This window comes from Calidris pugnax, unplaced genomic scaffold (genome assembly GCF_001431845.1).
Source record: "Calidris pugnax isolate Ruff unplaced genomic scaffold, ASM143184v1 scaffold24, whole genome shotgun sequence".
Taxonomy (NCBI): domain Eukaryota; kingdom Metazoa; phylum Chordata; class Aves; order Charadriiformes; family Scolopacidae; genus Calidris; species Calidris pugnax.
In genome coordinates, this window is record NW_015090922.1 from 28,732,183 (window position 1) to 28,759,312 (window position 27,130).

Below are 27,130 nucleotides of genomic sequence, written 5' to 3' on the forward strand. Positions count from 1 at the left end.
ACATTCCTTGCTGTATATCTAAACCACATTTGAGAAATGAGAAGTCATTAGAATGTTCAACAATGTGCTTCCTTCCCAGCAGGAATCCAAAAAGCACAGGTGTGATACTTTTACTCGCTCAGGTCATAGTACTGTAATAACATTCAACTGGCTTTTTGATGACTGTTAATGTTATCATTTCCTCTTAGGCTTCCTACTGTAATACATTAAATGGTCAGAACCAACAGGAAATTTTTTATTCTGTTGAACCAAAGTGATGATTTGCCTACACAGAAGCAGCTTTCCTCACATCTGCCCTAAGCAACAGCTGCATTAGCTACATACACGTGTATTATTTTATTTTGTATACTTCTGGCATATACAAATATCAGACTTTGTCAGCTTTTAAGAATCTAGTGAAGAAGACTGAAAAGGTTCTTACTATGGCGTTTCTTTGTTTCTGCTTTACCTTCTTCTTTTGTTACTCCCAAGCAGCCCATTAATTCTTGAACTGACAAGGACTTATCGTTGTTCACATCACAGTATTCCACAAACTTCTTCACACATTTTTTAGGTTTTGATTTCTTTCTTAGGAATCTCTTAAATGGTTTGATTTCTTTCTTGCCAATGTCACCGCTGGAATTTTTATCTAGCTGTTTGAAATACCAATGGACCACTCTCTCTTCCAAAGTATGATTTGGATCAGGCTCTGAAACCCTGAAACAGAAAAAAAAAGAGAGTTTAGTTTTAATTCTGATACAAACCCCTCAGTTTATACCTTTATTTCAGAACAGTTGAATCACTGTCAGATGCTTTGTTACATAAACCTCCCTGCTTTTGGCCACTAGCTTCTTGTAGTGAATCCCTCTTTTTTTCTATTTGGTCAACTGTATCCTAAATTTTACATTAAGGGCTGGAAACTGCTCTTAGTTCACTCTCTGAAACTGTGTTGAGGTCAGCACCACACTCAGAAAATAGTGCTTTCCCCTTCCATTTCCTGAAACAGAAAAATGGAAAGAGACATAACAGAGAAAAAGACAGTTCATAGGTGACAGAGACATGAAAACACGCAATACACCCAACTGAAGCAGGTCAACAGTTACCATTGCCAAATACCTAGGCTCCAATTACAACCCGTGATGATCTAAGCTGCTCTTAGAGATAAATAAAGACACCTAAATGTATTTAATTACAGGGTACATTATAACAATAAATGCCACCTCCTCTTCAGATGACAAGCACCTAACCTGCAGACACCTAAAGTTTCAAAGAACTTATGCATTTTAAATTCTGCCTGTAACTGTTGATAGCATTGGTGTGTTTTACAAGCAAATAAGCAAAATATGAATCAGGAAGGTAGCACACATTCATCAAGTAAAGCCTGAGAGCAGAAAAAAGACTGAGACACAGTTGCACCAGCAGCTACAGCCCTCTAAGCTGGGCTGCTGCTGAGAATTCAGCTATCAAGTGCATCTGTTTAGTGAATATAGTCCACCACGGCAACTGAAGTAAAGTTTCCCAGATAGATTCTTGGAAATTTACTCTTTGTGAAGACAGAAGACACATTCTTTCTCAAAGCCTTCAACAATCTATTCACCACTGCCAGAATGGTTTTAAAGACATACAAAAAGGGTCTGAAACCCACCGGCTAGAAGACAATGATGGATCAGAGACTGCGTGCACCATATCTGTGGACAGTGCATCCAAAACACTAGTCAGGAACTCATTCTTCTTGGCCCCAGGACAACCTAGAAAAACAATGTTTTTATTTTATTTTATTTTTTCCTCTTTTTACAACATTTAAATTCCAACAATAGTTCAAACTTAGAGATAGATGTGACTCCCTGCATACAAAGTCCCATAAACTGTGGACAAATTCAGAAGATAATTAGAAGACAAGCATCTAAATTCAGGTACATATCTGTAATATAGAGCAGGAATAGAAAAACAACCTTCTGAACTCAAGCAAGTGGGAACCTGGTTTGCATACCTTGGGTAGCTCTCTTTCAGTTTTGGGCATTATTTTTCCTCCTTTCAGATATTTTTTCCACGGGTGACACAATTTGAAAAGAATAGCCTTGAAACATCAGAAGGTTGTAAAGGACACACAGCGCTTGAAACTTGGACTAGAAGCCCATAGCACAACTGCTGCTCTGAACTACTACTTGCTTTCTCAAAACACATTTTCTCAGTGCATTGTTTTTCTTCCCTGTAAAATGACAGTCAACCCAATTCCTCTTTCATTTTTCTCTTGGGTGGGGGTTAACTCACACTATACAGCAGCTAGCCCTATAGGATGCTGTTAGTTGGTACTCTGGCTCATACTGTGGGATCCTATGGCGATGCTAGATCATCCTCCTAATTACATTCTCTATGCCACAAAGCTCTTCTCTGAAAGAAACTGACAGCACATTTCAGACACATAATACATCGGATAAATATATACCGAAAGATCCACTGTTAGAGTAGTGCAGATGGAGCAGATAAATTCATCTGACAAGTGTTTGGATGTTGACACGTGGAGGTTTGCTTATACAACACACCTGCTTCCTCTCTCTTCCCTACAGCCCTGAGCCAAACACCAGGTCTTCACCTAGACCTGTAGTAGCCGAGTTAAACTCTAAGATGATCCACAGTGACATAGAGATCACAAGCTTGAAGATGGAGCCCACGACAGGACTTTCACAGTTCTGTGCTTGAGGCCCATTTATCCGCAGTTCTGTTCTAAAGTGAAAATGGAAACACTTTGAAGTGTTGAGGAAAAGGAAGATTAGTCAATCAGTAAGGATTCATTATTTCATTACACTTCTCAGCGACCTCTGGAGTAGGCAGTAGGATTATCTGAGCATGAAAAGCCTCGTCTTGCCCAGCAAATTATTTTTAAATACATCCCATGTTGATCCAAGGAAATGAACCTGTGTTATATTAGCCCTTAGCTGTGCTGCAGTAAGAATAGCTCAGCAATTATGTATAGCAGCAGCACCCATTACATATTATTGTCTAACACATTCATGCAGTTATGAGTTCCCTGTCTCTTATGTGTAAGCCTTCGGCACCAGGGACATTTTATTCCAGTAACTGTAAAAGGCATATAACAGGAATCCACTAAGCAAGTTTCACTGCACTAAAAGCACACATCTGAAACCAGATGTCACTCTCCTAGATATGTTCCTCTTCCCTTAGTCTTTAACCAGGTTTTTTTTTCCTGTTAAAACAGGAAAACAAAACCAAACCAAACCAAACAAAACCAAAACCCCCAACTCAACAGCTATAACTATAATCTTCAATTTGAGTTCAGTGAGACAAGCACATGAGTTTTCTTTCTAAGGCACAGAAATGAGAAGGGTGGCAAGAGATTAATAGGAAGGGACAGATGACTATACCAACAGGTTCCTGGCAGCATTCAGTGCATAATTCCAAAGTATATTCTCTCGAGCAAAGAGCTTGCTGGTAAGTAAAGCTCACACACTGCAACCCTGTAAGTAAATTGTGCATTGTGATTTAAATGAAGCCACATTGCATTGTGATTTAAATGAAGCCAAGTAACTGTGCAAGTCACAAAAGCACATATGCCCAGCATGGGGGAAGGTGTTTTTAAGATTGGTTTTATTTCTCATTATCCTACTCTAACTTGATCGGTAAAAAATTAAACTAGTTTCCCTAAGTCGAGTCTGTTTTGCCCATGAAAGTAATCAGTGAATGATGTTTCCCTGTCCTTATCTTGACCCACGAGTCTTTTGTTATATTCTTTTCTCCCCTGTCCAGCTGAATAAACATAGAATCATAGAATCATAGAATGGTTTGGGTTGGAAGGGACCTTAAAGATCATTGAGTTCCAACCCTGCCATGGGCAGGGACACTTCCCACTAGACCCTGTTGCTCAAAGCCCCATCCAGCCTGCCCTTGAAAAGGGAAGAGAGCAGCTTTGGTGGGCACCTGGTCAACTCACCACACCATGAGATGAACAGGTAGAGCCCAAGCAGTTCCCATGCAGAAGGCAGATCCAGCCATCTCAGTATGGAAGCCTGCCAGAAGCAAGCAACTAAGTCTCTGAGCAACCTACTGAGCTCAGCACTACATCTTGCTAGCAAGGTTACTTGGACTGTGCACCAGAGCTGATTCTCTTCAAAGGATAGGCAAAAAGAGGTCTGTCTGGAGTTCTCTATGTAGACCTATCTTGAATGATACAAGCTTTATCCATTTCATGTTGGAGATGTGTTACTGTCATCAGGCAGAAGCCTAAATCCTGCTTCAAACATGAGCTGTGAATTGATGCAGGGCTCATGGAAAATGCAGATAATAATACTTCAGCATATAGCAATGCAGCGCAATATGGAGTCAAAATAATTTGGCTTTTTTCTTTCTCTGTCCTTTTTTTTGCGTATTCCTGAAACTTCTCGAAGAAACAGAAATGTATGCTTTTGGTAGTTTCTACTGCTGTCCAGGGAGCTGCTGAGTATCTGTATGCTACAGATGTAGAGACCCAGATAATGACTTAGCCTGCTATTTATGAGACACAGCTAGGTAGGGGAAAGTATCAACTTCTAAATTCACAGAAAATCATGGGGAAAAAATTCCATAGTTTAAAGCCTGTCTCTGACAATTTTCCCTAAAATTAAGAAAGGTTTCTAAATGTGTATTGCATAAAGTTGTAATAGCAGCTGACAGCAATAGAAATCTTCTCATAGGAAAGAAATCTCACTGTTAAAACAAACACAATCAGTTGCTGTGAAACCCTCTAAATTATAACTCTACTACTTAATGTAAAATGACACTCTACAAAATCCTTGCCAGTTAAATAAGGAGAAAATATTCAGTTTCTCCCAATTATAATTTTTGCTGATGTGTGGGCAATCACACAGCAATTTACCTCACAGTGAAATCTCTGTTCTTTGCAGGTGTTATTAACTCAGAATAATTCTCTAGAGGCTTCACGCTGAGCTCTACTTTTCAACAAACTTGTGGATGAAATGGCAAGGCTGGAGGAGCTTTAGCGTGATTGTAATGAATAATTCACTCTTAGTGGACTAAATACAGAAAGGGAAAGACTAGTCTCTTATGGGAGCCTTATGCTTCTCACTATGGTTTATGTGCTTCGGTTTCTTCTTCTGCAGCTGCTTGTTCTGTGTGGATTTAACAGCTTACATAAATAATAATTTGTTGTTAAAGAGCTGAAGTTGAAACCACATGGAGTTAACCTACAGGTTCAGATATGTAACACAGAGTTGAGTGTTTGCTTTAAGGATAGTTTTACCCAGAGTAAACCTTAGACCAACAAATACATACCACAAACGATGGGAATATACAAACACCTCATTTCAGCTATAATATAAAGGAAATCAAAGAATTGTCATTGTAGATTATATATCTCATATGTACACATCTGTATAAATATATCTACCTTTAGTACTGAAGATGGATTTTTGGAGTTAAATCTGTGGGGCAGCTGTCTATAATCCTTCTAAAATATGCACCTCCAAGTGTGTTGTAGCTCCCTGCTTGGTTGATAATAATCTACTACTGTCAAACTTGGAAGATTATCTTTTATAGCACATCTGAAGTCATGACTAGAAAAGTATTTTGTTAATTTCTGTAAAAATGTGAATACAATAGATAAAATTAATCACTTTAAAAGGGGGTTTACATTAATCTTCCTGCAAGAGAGGAAACTGTCCTTAGTCACTCAAGAAACTGAAGGCATGACAACTTCCAATTAGCAAATCTAAACCTTCGTTTTTATTCCCTGTTTGTTAACGTGAATATCAGGCTTAGCAGTGCACTTAAATACAATGACCACTGAAATACCTCTGATGATTATAAATAAGTTTTGATCTTCCAAAAATCAGGATGATCAGAACTATCCATGATTCTTTTGCAGCTTTGACTTCACTGAAATATAGCATTATACAGGAGAAAAGAATTTAACAAAGTTTGTCAGTGCTACTGGTTATTCTGGGAGACAGATGATACAAGGAAAATATTCTTTTTTTTACTTTTATTCTATACACAAATGTATAGTTCATATTCTATTCATTTGTATAGTTAATTCGTTCTATTCATATGTATAGTTCATAATTCTATACACAAATGTACAGTTCATAAGTTTACTTCTGTTGATCCATATAAATCACAAGTTTGTGTGTGTCTCGATATGCTGAGGACCCTCCTCATTTTCTGAAGCACCTCTTTAGCTCTTCCTGAGCCCCATTCCATTAAAAAGGCTCTTCAAAAGATGAGCCCAGGAACTGAAATTTGTAACTGCTAGAGAGTGAAAATCATGGCCTCAACAGACTCAGTGGCTTTATGGTTCATTGCAGTTTTTCCCTCATTGCACCTCCTAGTAACCTCCTACAAACAATAATTATCTACCCTTTAGTCTCTGTTCTAGATGGTTTGAAGGGCTTCCCTTTTCTCTTTTTCTTTTCTTTTCCTTTTCTTTCCCTTTTTTCTGTTTTCCTTTCTTTTACTTTATTTTCTCTTTTCCTCTCCTCTCCTGTTTTTTCTTTCAAATATTCTTACCAGCCAAAACTATTAAGTTAAACTCAGAGCCAAATTCTCTTTTATCTGTGCTTACCCAAATTTCAGAAATAATAAAGTATAATTTAACAGATGTTAGTTGGAGGGGAGCTACAGATTCATCGCTTTTGTAGCCCTAGATCTCTGTGTCTTACAGGGAAGAAGGATTATTTCTGGAGAAGTGCAGGAAGGAGATTTCAGTTTTCCACATACATTTATTTTTGTTACTATTTTAAAATGATCTTTCTGTTCTAATTGCAGGGGTGATAAAAACAAAAGAGTTAACAAAGGATGTTCTTTCAAGGCCCTACCCTTCAATCCCAGGCATTCATATCATACCAAAGTGCATTGAGTGGGATTTGTTGAACTTGAGCCTGCTGAAACGAGGTGTCTCACCCATAACAGTTATTTAAGTTCAGTATAAATGAACCCATTCAGAAAGCACTCATCTCAACTACCTTAGACTTTTTCTTAGAATAGGGCAGGATCTCCCTTAAAATGTGTATCTCTTTTTACCCATTAACTACTGAGGAAGCCCAGACAGCTAACTACACTCCCAGGTGGTGTAAAACTGCCTGTGATGAATTCTGTATGTATCTGTTTGTAAGTTCATTTAGACTCAAACTACTCTGTTATTCTTTGGGTAAATGTGGTGGAAAGGGATAATGTTTATAGCAGAAACACGTATGATCCTATAAACAGTTTTCACAGGCAACTGAGTGACAAAGTTAGGCTAGGGACTTCGTTGATAGGAAAAGCAGTTCATTACATTTGTTTCAGTTCTTGTAATATTGTTAAAAAAGAAAAGGAGAACCGGTATGTCACAGCATAAAACAGGCAATGTGAAATGACTAACTTTCGTTATCACATTTTAATTTTGTTTTTCTTCCACAAGGGTTTGAAAACCCTTTGAGAAGCAAATTTCTGGCTGCTAACAGTTCAGAGATGTCACTGTGCGAAAAGGTAGGGATGAACCAGCTAGAACACTGTAATCTTCTCAGATGCCATCCAAAACTCAAAGGAGAACTTGAGAACTTCTGTGGACTTTATTTGCCTTTTTAAAACATTCTTTTCTTTAAATTCTTGTTTAAAATTCTCTTGTTTAAACTCTCACCTTTCTAGTTTTGACTGCGAACATGCAAAAGGTCTGCAAACTCAGATAATAAGCAGGCCTTGCTCCTTTGCTGCCTAACTAGACATAAGGCATCTGATGTTTTTATTACGCAGTCACTGGCTATACAATATCTACCCCAGTTTTGAAGGCCAAAGACATTTCAGTATGTTGAGAAAAATCTGAAAATTTGAGCATATAGGTGCAGCCAGTGCCAATGCAAACTCCTAACCTTTAGAGACTTGTCACCTTACGTTTGACAGACCTGCAATATAGCCATGTGGGTCTAGCTCCAGCGTAAGAAACACGAGGTATTTGTCTCAAGTGTTGAGACACAAGTCAATCAGACCGCAGATTAGGACACAGAGAGAAGAGTTTCAGGATTAGAAAGAGGCTCAAAAAAAAGTGCAGAAGAGAAAAGCAGCTGCATCTGATTTTCAAAAGGTTCTAATTCTGCTTTACATACAGTATTTCATGTCTGTCTGTCTCCAAGATATACAGCTGGTACTCTGGACTGCAGTAACACTTTCAAAAATAGCTTATTAAATGAAAATATTTTGGAATCTAGTTTTGTATAGTATGGCGGGCATCTGAATCTCCACATTATCACTTTGAGAGCCTTAACAATTAACAAACATTATTACTTAGGGAGTCAAAATGTAGTCCTTTTTACTAAACAGTTATTACTTCCAATTCACTTGCATTTTCATTATGCTGTTATGTTTCCTCTCAGGAGATGGGTATGAAATAACCATATTTAATTACCTCCATTTAAATATCCATTAAAAAGGAAAAGCTATTACAAAAAAAGTATGTTGTTGCAATTATGGAAGTGACCTCAGAAATAAGGTGCATAATTCTGGTCTCCTGCTGGAAAAATTGAACTATGGGGACTTGCTTAGTAGGGATGTTTTTTACATTACTTAATTAACCTATGCAGCCTGCTCCTTGGAAACATGTATGAAAAACGGTCTTTTCTACAAACTGGTGTTGATTTTAACTTTTCTGGATAACTCTTACTGAGGCTTTTACCATTGGAGGCATCAGCCGAAAATCCCAAAAGCATCCACTCTCAACTAAAGCCACAAAAAAGCTCTCTATTCAGATACTAAGAATCATTAAAGGAAAACAATGAAGGAAATTCAGAGCTGAGTTAGAAACTGTCAGCCCAGCAGCACACGCTGAAGTGACAGCTATTTTCAAAGAGTCCCCTGTACCAGAGCAGTATGAGGTTTTCAGAGAGAAGAGCAGAACTTTCATGCCAGTCTGTGGTTCTCACGCTGTCATAACACAGGATAGATGGAGATGTAAGGCCAGTACTACTTAAAGATACCTTGCAGTCCCAGGCTTTTTTTTTTTTTTTTTTTGAATCCTAATGTAGATGGCACAAAAATAGGGAGTCCCACAGATGCAGTGACTTGGTGTCTCTATCCTGGAAATGAAAGCAGTGGTAGAACCACCAATTATGAATCTAAGTCACTGCTACAAGGGCACAAAGCAGATTGTTGGATGGTGTAGGATGAGCTGGAAAAGGATATGGAGAACAGAGGAGCAGAAAGGAAGCAGAAGATCTATCCACCTGATTGCAAGCAGTCAGGTGAGGTCTTAGAAACTTCCCCCATGCTTTATTTTGCTTATAGAGACACCTACAAGTATTGAATTTGAATTAGGAGACAAACTTTGATCAATGTTATCTGATTATTTTTTCTCCCTTCCTCCCATAACTGGCAAACGAAAGATTTAGAAATTGGATTTCCAACACAGAGGGGAGCTGGGAATAAGGGGAGGCAGGCATGGCTATTTCTTGGAACATTAACTATATTCTGAATTTTAACTCAGAATGAGTTTTTACAGCAGTGATTAAAAGAGGTTTATAAAATAGAAATTATGGAAGTAACTGAAGTGAAACAAGAGTCAGCAAGAACCACTAAAGCATTACTTGAACACTATGGAATGAAGCAGTCCTTGGAAACCTGGCATCATGAAAATCTATCTCTCTCTTTATGTACTATTTAATTTGGGATTGGCAGTTGTGTTACCTTCCTGGACACTTTCCATTAAACATGACAGTTTTCCTCTGCAAATACCATTTCAAATCCACTGCCTCATCCTTTGCTAAATAAAAAGGCTGTAAAATGACTAATATAAAAGCATAAATGCAGCCTTACAATTGCTCGGTATGAAACTTTTACAAGGTATGATATTATGGAAGAATGAAACAGCCTTAGTTCCTGCTGAAGGAAATGGGCATACTATGACAGGCTGAAGGCTCAGGCCTTAATAATTAGACACTATAATTTAATTTTAAAATGAAGATCCACTCCTAATTCAGCATTACCTAGCTCACTTCTCCAGGATTGATATAGAGTGATCTCTGTAGCTAAAGCAGGTTTCCAAACCAACTTTCTTTGCAAATTGACCTCTATTTGGAATGGATCCCCCAAGCCAAATATAGTATCATGTACCTCATTTAACCACAATAAACAAATGTGCAAGTAATGATGAGCTTGACTTCATCCCACAAAAAGCAGGGCAATTCAGAGTTAATCATGCCACCCTTAGTTTGCAATTTACAGTAAACACTGAGGAAATGAACACACAGCACTTGGTAGCAAAGATTCTGCAATGACAGAAGCACAATGGAGTAAATTAAAGATGGAGATGAACGTAATTATGGTTCTGAAGTGTCTGCCAGGAAGGATGCAATGCAGCTGACTTCATGTAAAACAGTTTACAGTGTGCGGTTTGATTACAAAGTGCATTGGGTCACTTTACAGCAGGGAGATCCCATTACATGATAGCACTCCATTATGGATTATGAGGACGGTTTCCTCCCTGGACCACTACGCTGTATCTTAGTTTCATTGTGTACGGTGTGGTCTGTTCCCTCTGTGTGCTGCACGTCCTGCATTTGGTCAGGAACCCAGCTGATATCCTGCAGCCATGCCAAGGCCTGGATTCCCTTCTATTTGTGCAGAAGCACAAACAACTTCAGCAGAGGCTGTGCAGTTTAATGCTAATCAGGTTACCCAGAGTTGGTCACTTGGTATTAACAGGTAATGTCCAATAGAGCCGAGGGACAGGCTATTGAAAACCATTTCAGGCTTACAGATCATTGGACTTGAGAGGAAAGAAAGAGATTTTTTGGTCTGCAAAAAAACATGACCCCATTTTATACACCGGCTGAGATGACATAGACTGCTGCAAGACTGAGCATGTGTCCACAATTATAGGAGCATGTGTGTCCTGTTTCTGGAGCAGGCCATGAAATCTCATTTATTGATAACACAACAACGGCAACACAGGAAGGGAGTTCTCATGCACCTTGCTGTCTGCTGCTGCATAAATAGAGATGGAAACAAGACATCATATTGTATCTTTGTGCTCTGGGCATTGCAGGGTATAGGGGAAAATGTAATCTGAATGTACAACAGTAGCATCCCAAATGCTCATGCACATCAAAACTGAATCCCTCTTGTGCACGTATAATAACCTGATTTCCAGTCATGCATTTTCCAACAGTAAGTGCGTGCCTGTTGGTAATGGAACTGAAATAATGACTCTGATTATAATTCATACACCTCACATTTCCACTCTAACTCTCCTGTGAATATATTTTTAGTACAAATATGCATACTCTGATGTTGATTTAGTAAACAGCAGTCATTTTCCATCTCAAGTGAATGAATGTAAAGCACTCATATTTAAAATTAGAGGTCCACACTGCATACTTGGAGATACACAACAGTGCAAATTCCAACAGACACAGACTTTCAGTCTATGAACCTTATACGACTAGAAACTAAGCCCTCTGCATATGGCCATGAAAGGTTCACATGCTAGACTGTCAAAAATCAATAGGCGGTCTACTGCTGGCTAAAATCAGAAGAAAAAGAGAAGGTAACGAGAAAAAAAGATCCTGTGTGTGGATTACAAGGACAAGATAAACAGTTAAAACCTATTCATTTCTGTCAACTGCTATAAGCACATGCACAGAGGGCTTTGCACCAGGGTTCAACTATGTGTCCCATCACACAGACCAAAGCTTAAGCCAGAACAGTTTCCTTGTGGGAAGCAGAAGGACATGACTATATGGTAAGGTTAGTGAAAGGAGGAGACAAGCATGGAAATTAGAGAGAACCAGGTAGAAAGCCATGGGAGAGAAGAGAGGCATGGAAACCAGTGGGGAAAAAAAGCTGCTTGAAGCTTCAGGCTAACTCACGCAGGCAGCCTGTGCTCTGACACAGACACCTCCGACAGCACTGACACTGACAGAATATTAATCTTCCTCCCCCATTCTCCTCCAAACAAAACTGTAGTTCACTGAGATAGCTCTGGTGTTCACATGAGTAGGCTTCTGCTGGTTTTGTTTTCCCTGCTTCTGCCAAAGCCACGTGGATAACATGGCAGAATCTCTTTGCATCTTTAGCTGCTTTTGCAGAGACAGTGGGTTTTTATATCATCCTATTGCTTCTGGCGCTCTTGGTATGCAACCACGAAGTAGCTCTCTCTAGGCCTGGCCAGGAAACAACAATTCCATCATGTGGAAAGTGTCAGGATTGGGTAATTTACATTTTACTCTAGTGCAGAATGAGCTGCTTTTTTTTTTTTTTTTTTCCCTTTTTTTTATAAGAACAAAACACCCCATCCCATCTTGGCCAAATAACTTGGTGATGAGGGCACGCAGCAGAGATGGGGGAGACTGAGGTTCAATTCCCTGATCCAAACCAGACAGATCAGGGAGTTGAGACCTGGCTTGCTGTTATCCCAGCGGAGTACCCTAATCTCTGACACTAGAGAGTCAGGTTCAATTCCCTGCTCTGTCTGGTTTGGATCAGGGATTTGAACCGAGGTCCCTTCCTCTTTAGCCAAGTGCTCTAATCATCGAGCTATTGTGTGTCCACAGAAGGGTTCCTTTTGTTGTGAGCAAACTCTTCAGAACAAAGAGAGTGTCTGAAACCACTTCTATTGCTACATTAAAACATTCTCTTCAGCAAAATAGCAATAGCATCAAACTGGACAGCATGTTCTTTAAATTGAGGCTTAATCCTGCAAGGTGTACAGAAATGCAACCAACATCTTCCAAAAAGTCTGGCAAATAGCTCAACAGAGTACTCTCACTAGATCAAATTAATTCGTGAGCTTAAAGAAAACCATGGGCTTCAGTGCTTTGCTGGACGAAGGCCACTGCACTTTGCACAGTGATGACTCAAATTCTCAGTAAATAAGTTTTTTGCCTTGCGTGTTTTGGACTCAAGGCTTTCTGCCTTACCAAACAACAGAGTTGTGGGAACTGATACGGAAGCAGCACTTCATCATTCTGCCATAATATAAGCCACTGTTTAAAATTTATTTCAGCAGTGCAGATACACAAGAGGAGCCTCTTGTTTGGTATAGGAACTCATTGAGCCTGTTGGATTTTGTTTTCTAACTTTAAATTCATTCTATTTAAAATTGAGTATTTAACATTTCTATTATTCAAGATAAATGTTTCACTTCGGAGACATAAAGAGGGTAGACATACAACTTCCACTGGGATAAAGTTGAATTCAGAGCACAGTGGAAAAAATTGGGGAGCTGAAGGGAATCAAACATTCAGACATCATGGGAAAGGGCAAAAAAAGAAGTAAAGATCATTCATAGGGGCAACAAAAAGCATAGGGCACTTCAGTGGTTCTATCTCAATTTTACAGTCATATTTCTAGTCACAACACAAAGTACAAGCTTCATTTCAGTTACCTTTTTTCTTTTCATGAAAAAGGTTTCACTCAATTATCTAAATTGTAAATGGAAAGGGGACTCAGGGTTCTCACACAGTTCCTCCCAAAACATCATCTAACTTCATGCTTAGTGACATGACTTCGTAAAGCACTTAGCCTATAATATTCAGTGTATCTTTGCTTGTTCTGATGCCTGTGATCTGCTGGAGCAGAATCAATACAATCTATGAATTTCATGGATATATATAGTTAAAAACATCTACCAAGACAAAGGGAGAGGATAGGAGTTCCAAATTCAAGTGTTACAGTAATTTTCTAGTGACCTTTAGTTTTTCTGGTTTATGTTTTTTTCTGCATGAAAAGGATCACTTCTCTCAAGTTAGTGCTACTGATGTGTTTTGAAATGGTTACCAGGAAACACTGCAAAAGAATATAATTGCCTAGCCATCAGAGTATGTCTTAAGAATAAATTGCTCTTATTTTATGACAGGCATTTATCTTTAGACTCTACTGAAAATATAATGAGTATAGAATGTCCTCACTTTATCTGTCCTGTGTTACAGCATTCTGCTTTATCTGTAAACAAAGATAAAACACAAAGAACGCAACTGGGGGGTAGGAGGATTAATCTTTTGCTGCTGAAGAAAGGAGTTCAAATTTTGGTTTCGTTACCAGCAAATCAACCTAATTAATGCCTACATGTCTCCAAATTACAAATGTTACTAAGGAAAAGTGCTGAAGCTAAACAGCTGAGAAAGAAAAAAAAAAACTGTGATGGGAAACTTGACTTGAGCCTATGCACAGGGTATGAATCCTTACTTTAATATAAAACACACTTGTAAATAAATACTTAAAAAAATAAATTTATTCCTCAGAGTTAGGACTGATAAAGGGCCTACTTAATAGTGCCATCTGAGATATAAGGCATACTAAGTACTCTTCTTTTTCTGCACAGTTAAACATTTTCTGAAACCCATTGTGGAAGGAGAAAAAACTTCAGCATTCACTGTACCCTACAATGAGCTCACTTTCTGTATATCAGCCATATCTTCCTGAATTAAGAAAACAGCATAGCATTACAGTTAGAGTAAGATCCAGTGGGTCTAATGTGGTTTTTCTTTTCACCCTCCCTCTAGAAGACCAGGTTGATTTGGAACGAGGAGTCCAGGTTTAATAGACTCATTCAGGTAACAGTTTTATGATAAGAAATGCATGCCTCTTCTCTCACATAAACCAGATTTTTCTGACCTGCTTCCCAGGGCGAATTTGCTTGGGCGGATTGTAAAGAATCAGAGCAGTGTGTATCTCTTCACATTCCTCCTTCCCCCTAAGCCCTCCACATGAAGCAACTATCAAGTGAAGCCTGCCCACAAGATACCCCACAGCCAGATATGAACGAGAGCTAGCAACAACAAAGCATTCACCCAAATGCTTAGCCAGGTCTCCAAGCTTAAAGCTCAAGCAGCTGAGGAATTTGACAAAACAAGGTTTCACTGTAGAATAAACCATAAAGTTTTCACTCTCCCTGAAGAGTCCTGCTTTCCCAAATAACCCTAGTTTCACCAAGCCACCTGCCTATGTCAGGGAAATTAACGAACGTCAAAAGTAAAAACAACTCACAATGAACAGTGAGCCCTGTTTTTCTAAACACCGGAAATGCCAGCACCACAGCAGCTTGCCTTCTTTCTTACCAAGCCATACAGGGAGGTGTAAATTAAAGCCTGATTCCTGGACCTTGCATGTCCAGCCGCTGCACTGCACATTCATCTCTTTCCTTGATTCAGTTGCCAAATTTGCATTAAGGTTGTGTGATCCGTGCCTTGAACCAGAAACCTGGCTCCAAGAGAACTGTGACCCCTGTTAGTATAGGGGTCAAAATACCTGTCTTAAGAAATCGATTTTTTTATAGGAACTTCAAATGAATGATTTTTTGTAATACCTATCGGATTAAACTTTTCCTATTGACAAACACACCTAGTGAACAAAATGTTATGTATGAATCCTGCACAGCTCATAGAATTAATGAAATGGGCTTGTAAACATGTGATAGACAGATGTTGTGGCTCTGTTTGCCTTGATTTTGTTAATCAAGAAACAAGAACAAGAGAAAAACAAACACAGCAGACAAAGGACAAAATCAGAATTGTGTCAAAGAAAGTAGACAGTCAAAACAGAGAACATGATTTAAAACATGTCATAACAGATTGGCATTTTAGTGTTTGCAAAAAATTAAACAGCTCAACTTGCAATAGGAGAGCACTCGAGTTTCATGAAAAAAATAGTAACATTTAAAGTAATTCAGGAAACGAAGTCTTTTTTTTAATTTTATTTTATAAGAGAGACTAGCTTCCTTTGATTCAGCAGGAACCACACTAAGCCAGGGAAACATGCTTCCTTTCAAAATCTGACATCAGGATTGTATAATCTAATATTAATTATTTTTATCCATGACTTTAGTTCAAATCGGTATGGCAATGTCAGTGACATCTAGAGCATGAATTCTCTGTAGGTGCTGTTTACATAGTTTAGATAATCCCAGCCCCTACGACCCAGCTGGTGTTCTAATTACACTGAAGTATTTTTTGCACAAGAAGATAGGAAAACTTGGATTCTACTAAAAAATTAAGGAGGAAGAGATATATTTACCAAAAAGTTCTTAACTAAATAAGTGTCCTGGCTTGCCAGGGCAAAAAAAAAATCATACTCTACACAGAAAGTACTCCTTTCAAATATATACAGCATGAGACATATTAGTCACATTTTTAAGAAAAAATCTTCCTGCTTTTCTAGGAGAAAAGATGTTGAGACACAGTTGTAAGGGCTGGAACATTTAATTTTCTCTCATGAAAAAATCTTATCTATCTATCATATTGAGCTGGATTCAATACACTCATAAGTAGAACCTGTTTAAGACCCTTCCATAGGAGGGTGAGTTGAGAAGGCATAAGAGGATCCCTGTGTGTACACAAGTGCATGTTAATATAAACACAGATTTAAATTTAGGGCTGTGTAAGCTATCATATAAAAGCTTTTCACCTGCATAAATCAGAAACACATTATTCTGGTGTGGTGAAATTACAAGTGCACATCAACCCAAACAAACACTGGTAGAAACTATACCCCAGTGCACCTTCACCAACCCTGTACAAGCACATTATATAGGGAAAAAAGAATCCAAAACATTCTCATATAAATGTTTTAGAGACTTTTAAAACATTTTATTAGAATTTTTTTAGTATCCTTCCAGCTCTTTCTTTGATACTATGAATTCAGTTAGATAGATCTCAGAGGGAGATAAAAATTCTAATAAAATATTCTAATTCTAAAATTCTAATTTAATAACTTAAAATTTACTTTCTGTATTCAAAGCCTGATCAAGTACTAGATATATTTAAAAATTTCCAAGGCTGGAAATACGTGCTACGTATCATCATGGAAAACCAGGAATCTTCTCTTTGCAGTGGTTCAGAGATCTTGTTTCATGTTTATTTTAATATTACTTCTCTCAATTGAAACTCAGGGGATGGATATCTCTAGCATACATGAAGGAGTAATTCTTTTTATTCACTGGTGACTATTTAGATGCACACATATACACAAACATACAGAAATAATGGAGCTTTTTAGGATGCGTTCATCCTGAAATGTTGAAAATAAGAGACACATACGAAGTGAGATTGTAGAACTGAATGCCAAATGCAATTTATGTGTTAAATCCAAAATGCAGTATATTCTCTTCACCACCAGATATATATAGTATATATGATACAGCTAACTACATAGTTGAACATGCCAGTCAATAGCTATGCCTAGATTTTGTTTTTCTATTCAGAGAGCTAGTTAAGTTTTTCAAACTCCAAGCTTTACTGCCCAGCTCTAGTAAACTTTTTCTGTTATAACTGTGGACAGCTACAAAACCTAGGAACCCTGTGCTTATCAGTACTTTTCCCAATTATAAAGTTCATAGCACAGAAGGGTCTGTAGTGATGCTTAAGTAATAAAAAAAGCTGATGAATATTCATTCTCATTCTTATATGAATTCGATTCAAAAACCTTTGCTTTGCGTTTAACTGTTTTCCAAATCTAATTTCGACTTGGATCTCTACCAGCAAATCTGCATTATGTACTCAAAGAACCCAAATTTTAGATTCATATGGATGGATTCCTTAACACTCCAGCTAGGGAATAGGAATAGTGCCCTGGGACTGAAAACGCTGACTTTCAATAGGTTCTGGGTACCTGCATCTCATTTAGCAATCAGAGACTATATAGCATGTAGAATATCAAGGGTTATGGAACCAACCTAAACCTTCATCCTACAAACACTTATGCCTGGGCTTAACTTTACAACCACATGTAAAGGTTCCTTTTATTTTAATGGGACTAATCACAACGAGAATGAGGGTAAGTGTTTGCAGGATCAGGGTTCAGCAGGTCATGAATTGTATGTTAGGAACATTTACAATGAATTGATTGTGGATCACTACCAGAGCAAGAGCTTTATCAGAAGACTTTTCTAGAGAGCAAACAAATTCAAGAACTTCACAAGCATGAAGGGCAACATTTTTGAATAATTTATTTCCCAAAATTGTCCATATATTTTTACCATATGCTAGCATCAGGAATCTATGAACAGTAGCATTCCTGCTGAGCTAAAGAGAAGCAAATTTCTGAATCTTGTGAAGTATTCTGAATCCTTTGAAAGAACTCCCAGATGTTTTTATGGAGTAATTTCTTTTTCTCCTTGTGGGTTTTCAGTTGTGGAGGCCTACAAGTTGTATTGAATGTGAGGAATAACATCATGTATTTGAAAACCACTGAGATAGTCTTGTACACACTGTCACCTTTGTGAACAACAATATTTGTTCTACATCTCCTCACTGAGCCCAGAGAAAGGCATTCTCTGCTGTCTAAATACCTGATGCAAAAAGAGACCTGGAGGAAAGCCAGCTGGCTTAAGCTCAGCCAGTGTAAAAAGGAGGTGACACATGTTGGCAGACTAAGGCACTTTGAGGAACTGGCAGGAACTTTCACTGCCTCTTCAGCTGATGGCATCTGTCCATCCATTGTCCAAGTGGCTTTGCAATCAGCTAGACTGTAAATTTTCCAGGCATCATCTTGTTATTCTTTGTTTGCACTGTGCCCAGAACACTGGGATCCAAAACTACACAACTATTGAGATACAAAAAATTAACTATACTAAGCACAGAGACTTCCCAAGCTCATCTCTGGTCCCAGGTTCTCCACATTAACAGTAACAGGTATGCCATCCTCTATCTGCGGCTGCGCCAATGTTGCAGCACTTCCTTACCAAGACATAGCAAGTATAGTCAAACATGTCTTTGATCTCACTTGACTAAGGAGCACATAACCAGCATTACCTTCGAACCTCAGCTGGAAGCTCTCCTTACTAACAGTACTTTACTTTCTAAAATAAAAACAACTTCAGCAAGAGCATGCAACACTGATTTTGTCTGTTATATTGGTGGCCAATTCCACGGGTCTTCCCATGTAAGCCATGCTAGTATCCAGAAAACATGAGCATCGAATATACTCTCTGATTGTCAGACAGCCATCTTCTCAAAAGTTAATGAACAGAAACATTAACGCAGCAGGCTAAAATCTAAATATTTCTTCAGGAAACTATACCTACTGATGTGAGATCAGAGTATCAGCAGTTCTGACTTTATCTTGTCAATTTTCCTTGACAAGTAAGCTAAACTCATTGCTTGACACTTTCAGCCATTACCCAGCAGCCAAAACTGATGTTATTTCTGTATTATACATTAACTTACTCAAAATATTAGGAAATGGGAAGTCTTGCACTGACTTAATTTTTCACAAGCCCTCACCTCATAACTCTGTCTGGATTTCAAAAAGTCGCCATTTGATACAAAACAAAAATTACTAGAGTGGTTCATTATCAGTACAGTATTTTCAAAGTTGCTGGGAACTGAAAATCCCACTGAATTCACTGGGAACTAAGTGCTCAGTTTATTTGAAAACTGGAATGCTTTTCCAAGTGACTAAATGCAAAGAATAAATGCCTAACCAGTGTTGTTCCCTCTTGAAACTATATCTGCAGACATATATTAATTCAGAAATGAAAATATTTCTTTTTCCCTGTCCACAGATTAAACATGAGAGCTGTTTCTGCCAGATAATAAAGGAGAACTTGTATCCAAGTATGGAAACACAACAAAGCAAGATACCAGTTTTGCAGGGAACAGCCTTACAAATCAATTACATGTTTTTATTCAGTTTATACTCTCCTTAAAAAGGAGAAGCCCCATACCATGTGTTTTAGAGGAAATAGTGTCTTATAATGCAACTCCCACTTACTGTCATGATAAGGCTCAGGTGTCATTTTTCATTATGATTACAACCCTGGCAGACTAAAAGGATTTTGCCTTTTCCTTTCAGTCTTATGAGTTTTTCCTGCCGTCTTTCAGATTGCGAGATGATAATGATTGCAGGCATTCTGGCAGAAAACACTGAGTTTATTCTACATCAACTTTCCCCTCTTCCTGTGTTGTTTTATCTATTCCTCACCCAAGAACTGCAACCCCTTTGTCTGAAGTTATTATGAGATACCTCTCCCATGTCTTCATTATACCAGAAATTATTTCAAGATTTTTTAAATGCATTTCTTGAAGTGTAGTAGCTTTAGGAATACAGCACCAAATTTTGTTCAATGAGAGCAAATATTTTAATCCCTTTTATGTTCCAGTGTGATCAAAGTTTCACTCTGCTTATGCTAGGATTTTATACTGAGCACAGACAATACCTCAGTATCTACAGTCATGTACTTACAAGCAGCTGTTTTAAAAGGGTCTGAGGTATTTTCATTGTAAACTTCAGACTTCTTTTAAAAGACAATCAATATCCTGGTTTTTTTTAATACTCACAAATATTTTCCACAGAGCCCTTGCTAAAAAAAACCAAAGCTGTTTAACATGCACCATTTTGCACTTTCTTTTGGATTTCTTGGTTATGCTAATCTTTGAAAGGAAGAGCTCTCAGCTCTCAATTCTAAAACATCTCTGCTTATCCCTTGGGAGAACTAAATGCTACATGCTTTTGAGCAGCTGAATACTGACTAACAGACATCTCTTGAAGTACAGAGTATTAGTCCATGAACAGAAGCTTGGGGCTTGTCATCAGTAAGCAAGACTGAGCAGTCTATATGAAGTGCCAGTTTAAGGAGAATGAAATAAGAGATTTCATTAGACTAAATTGGTTTCAGGGAGCCGTTAGTCATTCCTCTACCCCTCCCACTGACCCAATATCCACAGTGTAGGTAATATTCCAAACACTTGTCTTAAGTGAGATAAGGGAGTATCTGAAAAAATGCCATTTTTCAAACAGATGCTCTCATACCCTGTTTGTATTGACAGACTCATTTCCCTACTAAAAGCACTTCGGACTGGAACAGAGCAAGAAAAACTGTTGCTGCATGATCCAATCTCATCTGAGTATCATCAACCACAGCAGAGACAAAGCCAGGCTGTATCTATCTCACTGCTTGTGGAATACCACAGCTTTTCATTTTCATGATCTGTTCAGGTAAGGTGGGAATTACATCATTTAACCTGAGCTATCAAAATATATGCAACTACTGATGTTAGTCATACTTTCCCCCTCTACAGTTAATGGAGACAGGCACTTCCAGAAAAAGATTCAACCTAAACCAGATGCCAGTGGGAAACAGAGACATAATTCTAGCATAAGGGTCTGAATTCATTAAGTATTTATATATCAAAATCTCTATTTTACTTTTAGATATTACAAAACTGACAGTTTCCTTGAATGGGTAAGAATGAATGCTTTCTGATCACTCTTTGGTGTGATGACTTCAAGCATAAGAGAGATTTTCCTACTCTGCCAAGCGTGGTTGAACTAGTAATGCACTTGGAGTATCATTTAGGAGGGCTGTGTACTACATCTTCTTGGTACAAGCTAATCTGCCACTGCATTTCAAAGTCTGTCCAAACTTTCACTGTCTTGCACAACAGCATTTACTTTTAGATAGCAAATTTGCTGGCTTGATGATATTAATGGGTGGGTTCCTTCATATAAGCGGTTCAGGATATCCAAGCAAAATTACACCATGTAGAGGAAGAGAACTGTTAAATATAAGCAGAGATTTATAGAGCAGTTAGAAACCCTTCAGTAAAAGAGGCCCAAAAAATTAGTCTTCTCTAAATCAGCTCTATGTGATAAAAAATACTCATGATAATGAGGTTGTTATCCATGATGCTGTTTGTTTTTTTTTTTAAGAAAATGAAAAAAAAGGTGTTTATCCAAAGGTTTTTCATTGCTGGATTTAGAACACTGTATGTGTTAAACCGTCTATGGACTAAAATGTATAAATAAATTGAAGGAAGGAATAAAAATATCTTTCAGAAATTTATTTTTCAGATTTAAATATTTTATGGCAGAATAGGCTTCACAATTTCTTATTTCTCAGTGGGGTGAAAACAAATATTTTAAATGCATATATATATGCATATATTTAATGTAAAAATATACATATATGTATATGCATTCACTCCAAAATAATAATTTCCCTAGTAAATAATGGAAGAATAGGGTCCATCTTTATCAGAATCAAAAGCAAAATGATCAAATGCAGGGGGCCAGCATTTGTCCTCATATTTACATCCTCATTGAGTGTAAACCAACACAGCTTCATGAGGGTCAGTGGCATTTTTCTGATGTCCATTTGGACTTAGAATAGGCATTTCTGGAGAAAGCATTCTCTCACTTAATAATATTTTGGCTGAGAAGACAAAGAAACACAACCAGAAACTCATTTGTAGAGTGCTGGTGCAGAGACAGTGACTGTGCAGCTGCTGGGTGACAACGACCTGGAAAGCCAGCTGGAAACAGGAGAAGCTTCTCCCTTTCTGGGCACATGTGCCCTGGAGGTATTCCACTGCAGGGACTTTCTCAGCTCCCACTGAGAACAGGACCCAATGGCACAGAGCAGCCCAGGGGGCAAAGCTGCTATACTTAATGAGGGATTTGGCTGGAAAAGGACAACGGCAACAAGTGAGGTGAGAAACAAAATTTATATTCTTTGGCATAGCCTCCAGCATTTTTTTTTTAATGCTGAGAAGCAAATGAAGTCAGTGTTTATTACTCCTAATATAGCCCTTTAAAACAAACATAAAATTATAGATTAATATTAAATAGCCCAATGAATGAAATGCTATTGCTGAGCCAGTAGCATCACCTTCAGTCAGCCAGCTTTTCTCTTTTGCTAGCTGTGACACAGCTGTGTCTTTCACTGGTGCTTTACTAGTAGCTCAAATGTTTTCACAGTATTTTTTTTTAAGTTACAGCACCTCTTAAGTTATGTACTTGAGCATATTTTTTTGTTTGTTTCAGATATTAATATTTTTGCTTTAGGTTGGGGGAAGATATTGTTTTGTTAAGAAATTACTACAAATTAAGGTAAAAATAAAGCAATACGAAGAACTGTGGCCATACCATTAGTAGTTAAAGACAGGATGGGTAAATGGACAGAAGAGGATGTGCAGGAAATCAATGTCATCTGCAGAGCATTGAAAACTAACTTACAGGCCTTCCTTCCTCTGGACCAAAACTGCCCGCTAGAAGACTACAATATAATCATGTCACCAGACAATAGGGTAGTAATATTGAAGCTACTCAATCCAAAAGCCCAAGCAAATGGCTGTAGGTTAAAGAGACACAGTCCTCTTGGGGGCTGGCCTGCTCTGAAGCCATGGTAGTGTCTTTAGGATTTACTGCTGCAGACCTCCCTCGCTACACGGAGGTTTCATCAGAAGACCTGTGTGGTCATGAGAAGTACTTAGCCTGATGTCCTCCCCGGGCCACCACGACTCAGTACTTCACATAAGGCCACCAGCACAGGGTAATTGCAGTGGACTGAAACGTGTGAAAAGAGGCATTCACTGAGTTGTCACTAACCTGTATGAAGCCTTCAGTATTGCAAAGGCATCCAGCTGCTCAGGATAGCAGAGGGCTGGAAAGTCAGGCTTCCCCCTGCAGCCCCATACGTTAGAGAATATAGCTACTGCTTTGGAAGGGGAAGCAGCCATTCCTCTGCCTCCCCCAGCACTAGAGGGCTGAGGAGGAGCAAGTCTGGTCCTCCAGCACTGCTCAGCATCTCTCTGTTGAGCCTCACCTCTCCCATCCTCCCAGCAGTTCCCTTTCTTCATCCTTGCCACGCAGCTATACAGTTCTGCCATTGCTGCCATGAAGGTTCACACCAGCCTTGCACTGACATTTCCTGGTCATAGTTCAAACACTTAACTACGCTGGTCTGCTCCGTATAGAGCCTTTTTGCCAACTATCTCTTGATAAATAAAGCAGTATAGCGCTCAGGACAATAGTTAGAGGCTCGTTCAAAACAGCTAACACCTTCAAATGGTTGTTTGCCAACTCAGAGCTTTAAGATTCAACAGCAGGGATGCTTTAAATATTAGCTCATCCAGACAAAAAGCTGGTTACATCATTAAAATATACTCCTTTTAAATCACAACTCAGTGGAGAAAGTTACATGCCAATTGACCTAACAATTTTAAGCTCATGGGAAGGCAGGCGTATGTCATCTGTATTATGATCAGGAATACTCAATTACTTAATTGATACTTTTTAAAACAAATTTTTAGTCATTTAAACATTTAAGAACATGTAGTAACATAAGATTATTTTCTACACAGTGCCAATACTGAGCTCCACAGAGGAAGCAAAGAACTCAGTGAAACTGCGGTAAGAAAGGTTAGGTAGGTCAATGGTGGTACCTCAGCATTTTAGCTAGGAAATAGTTTGGTACCTTATGAAATCTGATGAGAAATTATAATGGATCATACCTCAAAAGGAAAAGCAGTTAAGCCTCTATTATTTTTTTTTAAGATGCCTTTGAAGTAAGACATTTTGTATGATGGTTGTTTGGTTGTGGGTCTTGCATCATTGTGGTTTGAGCGTTTCTGATGATTTCTCTTTAACTTTGGAAAAAGAAGATGAACTGCCAAGAACCAAAAGCAAACTGTACTTATCCACACATAATTCACCCATAACTTAAATCATGAGTTTTGCTCCACAAAATATAAAGGGTTCAGGGTCAGTGCTGGAATATGCCACCAGAAACAGAGTAAATATAAACCATAACAATAGGAAGAAATTTGGGCAGTTAGAATACTTTTGTTACATCAAGGAGAAAATATTAACTGCTTGAATGGCAGGGTTAAACTAAACTTATGAAGATCTATAGGACAAAACAATAGCTGAGAACAGTCACTAGTAAGCTGTGAAATCAGAAAACAATTGGTAGTTCAACACACCATATTTAACAGATTTAAGGAGGAGTTTTAAGGGAATCTTTTTGTTATTAAATAAGTTGATTGACTATACAAGGGACATGCATCAAGACATCTCAATTAAGCAATATTTTAACATTCTTAGCTTCACGTAAACTGTAGACCATCACAGTACCAACACAGCAACCAACACAGTTTAGACCCTAGATGTAAAACACTGGGTTTTGGTTTGGGGTTGCAGGAGGAGAGGGAAGTGGTCTATACTCTTGTCCAAACTGAGAATTTGAAATATGTTCCACAGAGGCTGAGCAAAATGTCAATTTTTCTAATATCAGTCCTTCTTGTGTCACTGAATGAACCCCAGACATTAAAAATGGAAATCTTTCAGATGGTTATTAACAGTGCTATCAAAAAGCCAAAATACTAATCTTTTTGGAGAAATGCTCTAGGATCAAAAACTGTAATGAGAAGCATCTGAAGTGTGGCTTTTCAGAGAGCTGCAGGATTTCCAGGAAGGACAAAAATAAGAGTGAAATGTTGATCTTATTTCACCAGTAGAAATCTGCAGTAACTTCAATGCAATTGATGCATTCTACTGTATTCCAGCTGGGTTAATTGAGATCAGCATCTCAGGAAAATGAAATAGTCAGCAGTGAAGAGCTATGTTATTTTGAGAAAACAGAAAAGATAGACTTTCAGGGCTTTTAGTAGATGGACCTACTGAATCTGCACATTCACCCGTCAGTAGATTGTATTACTGTTACAGTTTATAAGGCATTGTCATTTCTAAACTACAATTTCCCCTTCCAGATTATATTTTTCTGAAAGCAAGTCGCACAACTATAGGATCTCAAAAACATACTGTGCTAAAGAAAACAAGAAACTTAAATAAAACAAAATTAAATGTATACAAAATCAATGGTCTGGCTTAAAAGCATAGAAACACAGTAAAGTCTGAAAATCCTGCTTGACATTGTGTGTCTCTCTCAAGCTTGTCTGCCTTTTACTCATTTGGATATTTTTTACTTCCCAAAAGATAAGGGTACTTCTAATGAAAGAAAGTTATGTGAGCAAAATCAAATTTACCATAATACTTTTCAAATTTTTCCGCTTACTTCACAAATTTCAGGTCCTGGTAATGAAAATTATATTACAGGAAAAATTCCCAGCAAGGCTTGCCTTCAGCAAGGCTTTTGACACTGTCTGTTAAGTTTGAATAAAAAGTCTTAAACAATATAAAGGATTATCCAAAGGTTATCCAGGCCTCACACACAGTGGAGCCTAAAGCAGAGCCTTCTTGCATTTGATGCATACTTTTTAAATAAGAAAAAGATTTGCCCTTGAGGTAAATTAGATGAGTGGTCTGGCACTGTCTCAGTATTCTCTCATGTGTTGCTCTCTTACATATCCAAGTCCCTTTCTTCCAGGCTGCTTGGAGCAGAGGCAAGACTAGCTTTATGAACAGGTAGCTTACCCACTGTCTAAGGTGCTGGTCTTCAAAGTGGGGTGCACATACACTGGTGGGGGGCACAAGATACTCAATTCAAGTGCAAGAAATTTTTTTTTTTTTGTACCATTACTGAAAAAAAAAAAAAAAAAAAAGTGTTTATTTAATCTTTATTTCATCCCTTTTGATTTCTATATTTGGGTATGTTTTACAATGTACTTCATACATTAGTACAATAGTACATCTATATAGTTTATAAATAAGTACACATGCATGCTGAAAAATATTTTACTGATTATTAAAAACCAGTGAATACATATAATGCTTGAAAATACCTTCACCAATAGACCCAGCCTGAAAAAATACTGTTCCAGGAACTGATATTTCTTCAGCTTGGCTGAATTTGACCTAAAATCATTACTCGTGATTTTAGGAAAATGCAGAGGCACCTATACCTCATTCCATCATAGTATAGTTTTAGCTTAACTAGCCTTCATGTTATGTCCTTTTAAATGCTCTTGGCCAGCTTCTGTAGAAAACTGATTTTCTGTTTAACACACCAGTTATCCAAAAGTCTGAAATAAACCACTCCAGACTCTACAGAATATGCTGGTTCATCATACGTTTTACTGTATAACACAGAGGAGAATAAAAGGTCAAAATATGAAAGTTTGAAAACTCTGACTGTGAGGAAAATAAAAACCCATTCTGTTTCCCCAGTATGTGACATTCTCTAAACTCCTTTTTGGGTTCATTTTCATTATCTTGGAATAACTAGTTTCTGAGAAGGATCAAAACCACAAGTAACCTCAGAAAAATGCTTTGGCTTTAAAGAAAGGACTAGAAATTTAATAGGAAGAATTATTATTATATAACTTCCAGCCCAATCTAACAGATACAGGTGGCTTGGATCGTTCTTACAAACATTAGATTAGCCTTCAATTTCAGATGCTTTATATTAAGTTACCCTTAGGATGTGAGGATACATTCTTAGCTCACTTTAAATCAGTGGGAATTTTGCCATAGAGTCCAAGGGGCCCTCACTTTC

The 27,130-nt window shown here is 38.0% G+C and overlaps 1 protein-coding gene across 7 annotated transcripts in view; it reads right to left on the minus strand.

Annotated features, from left to right (window-relative positions):
* The window catches only part of SMOC2 (SPARC related modular calcium binding 2), a 141,658-nt gene that overhangs the window by 6,544 nt on the left and 107,984 nt on the right, over positions 1-27,130 (minus strand). For 4 of the 7 annotated variants that reach the window (XM_014951160.1, XM_014951159.1, XM_014951166.1 and 1 more), the window contains exons 10-11: positions 1,625-1,727; positions 422-696 (exon numbers count right to left, since the gene is read on the minus strand). In XM_014951160.1, coding sequence (XP_014806646.1) covers positions 422-696; positions 1,625-1,727 — 378 coding nt within the window. The remainder of the gene's footprint in view (positions 1-421; positions 697-1,624; positions 1,728-27,130) is intronic. The other 3 variants (XM_014951162.1, XM_014951161.1, XM_014951167.1) reach the window with 1 other exon arrangement.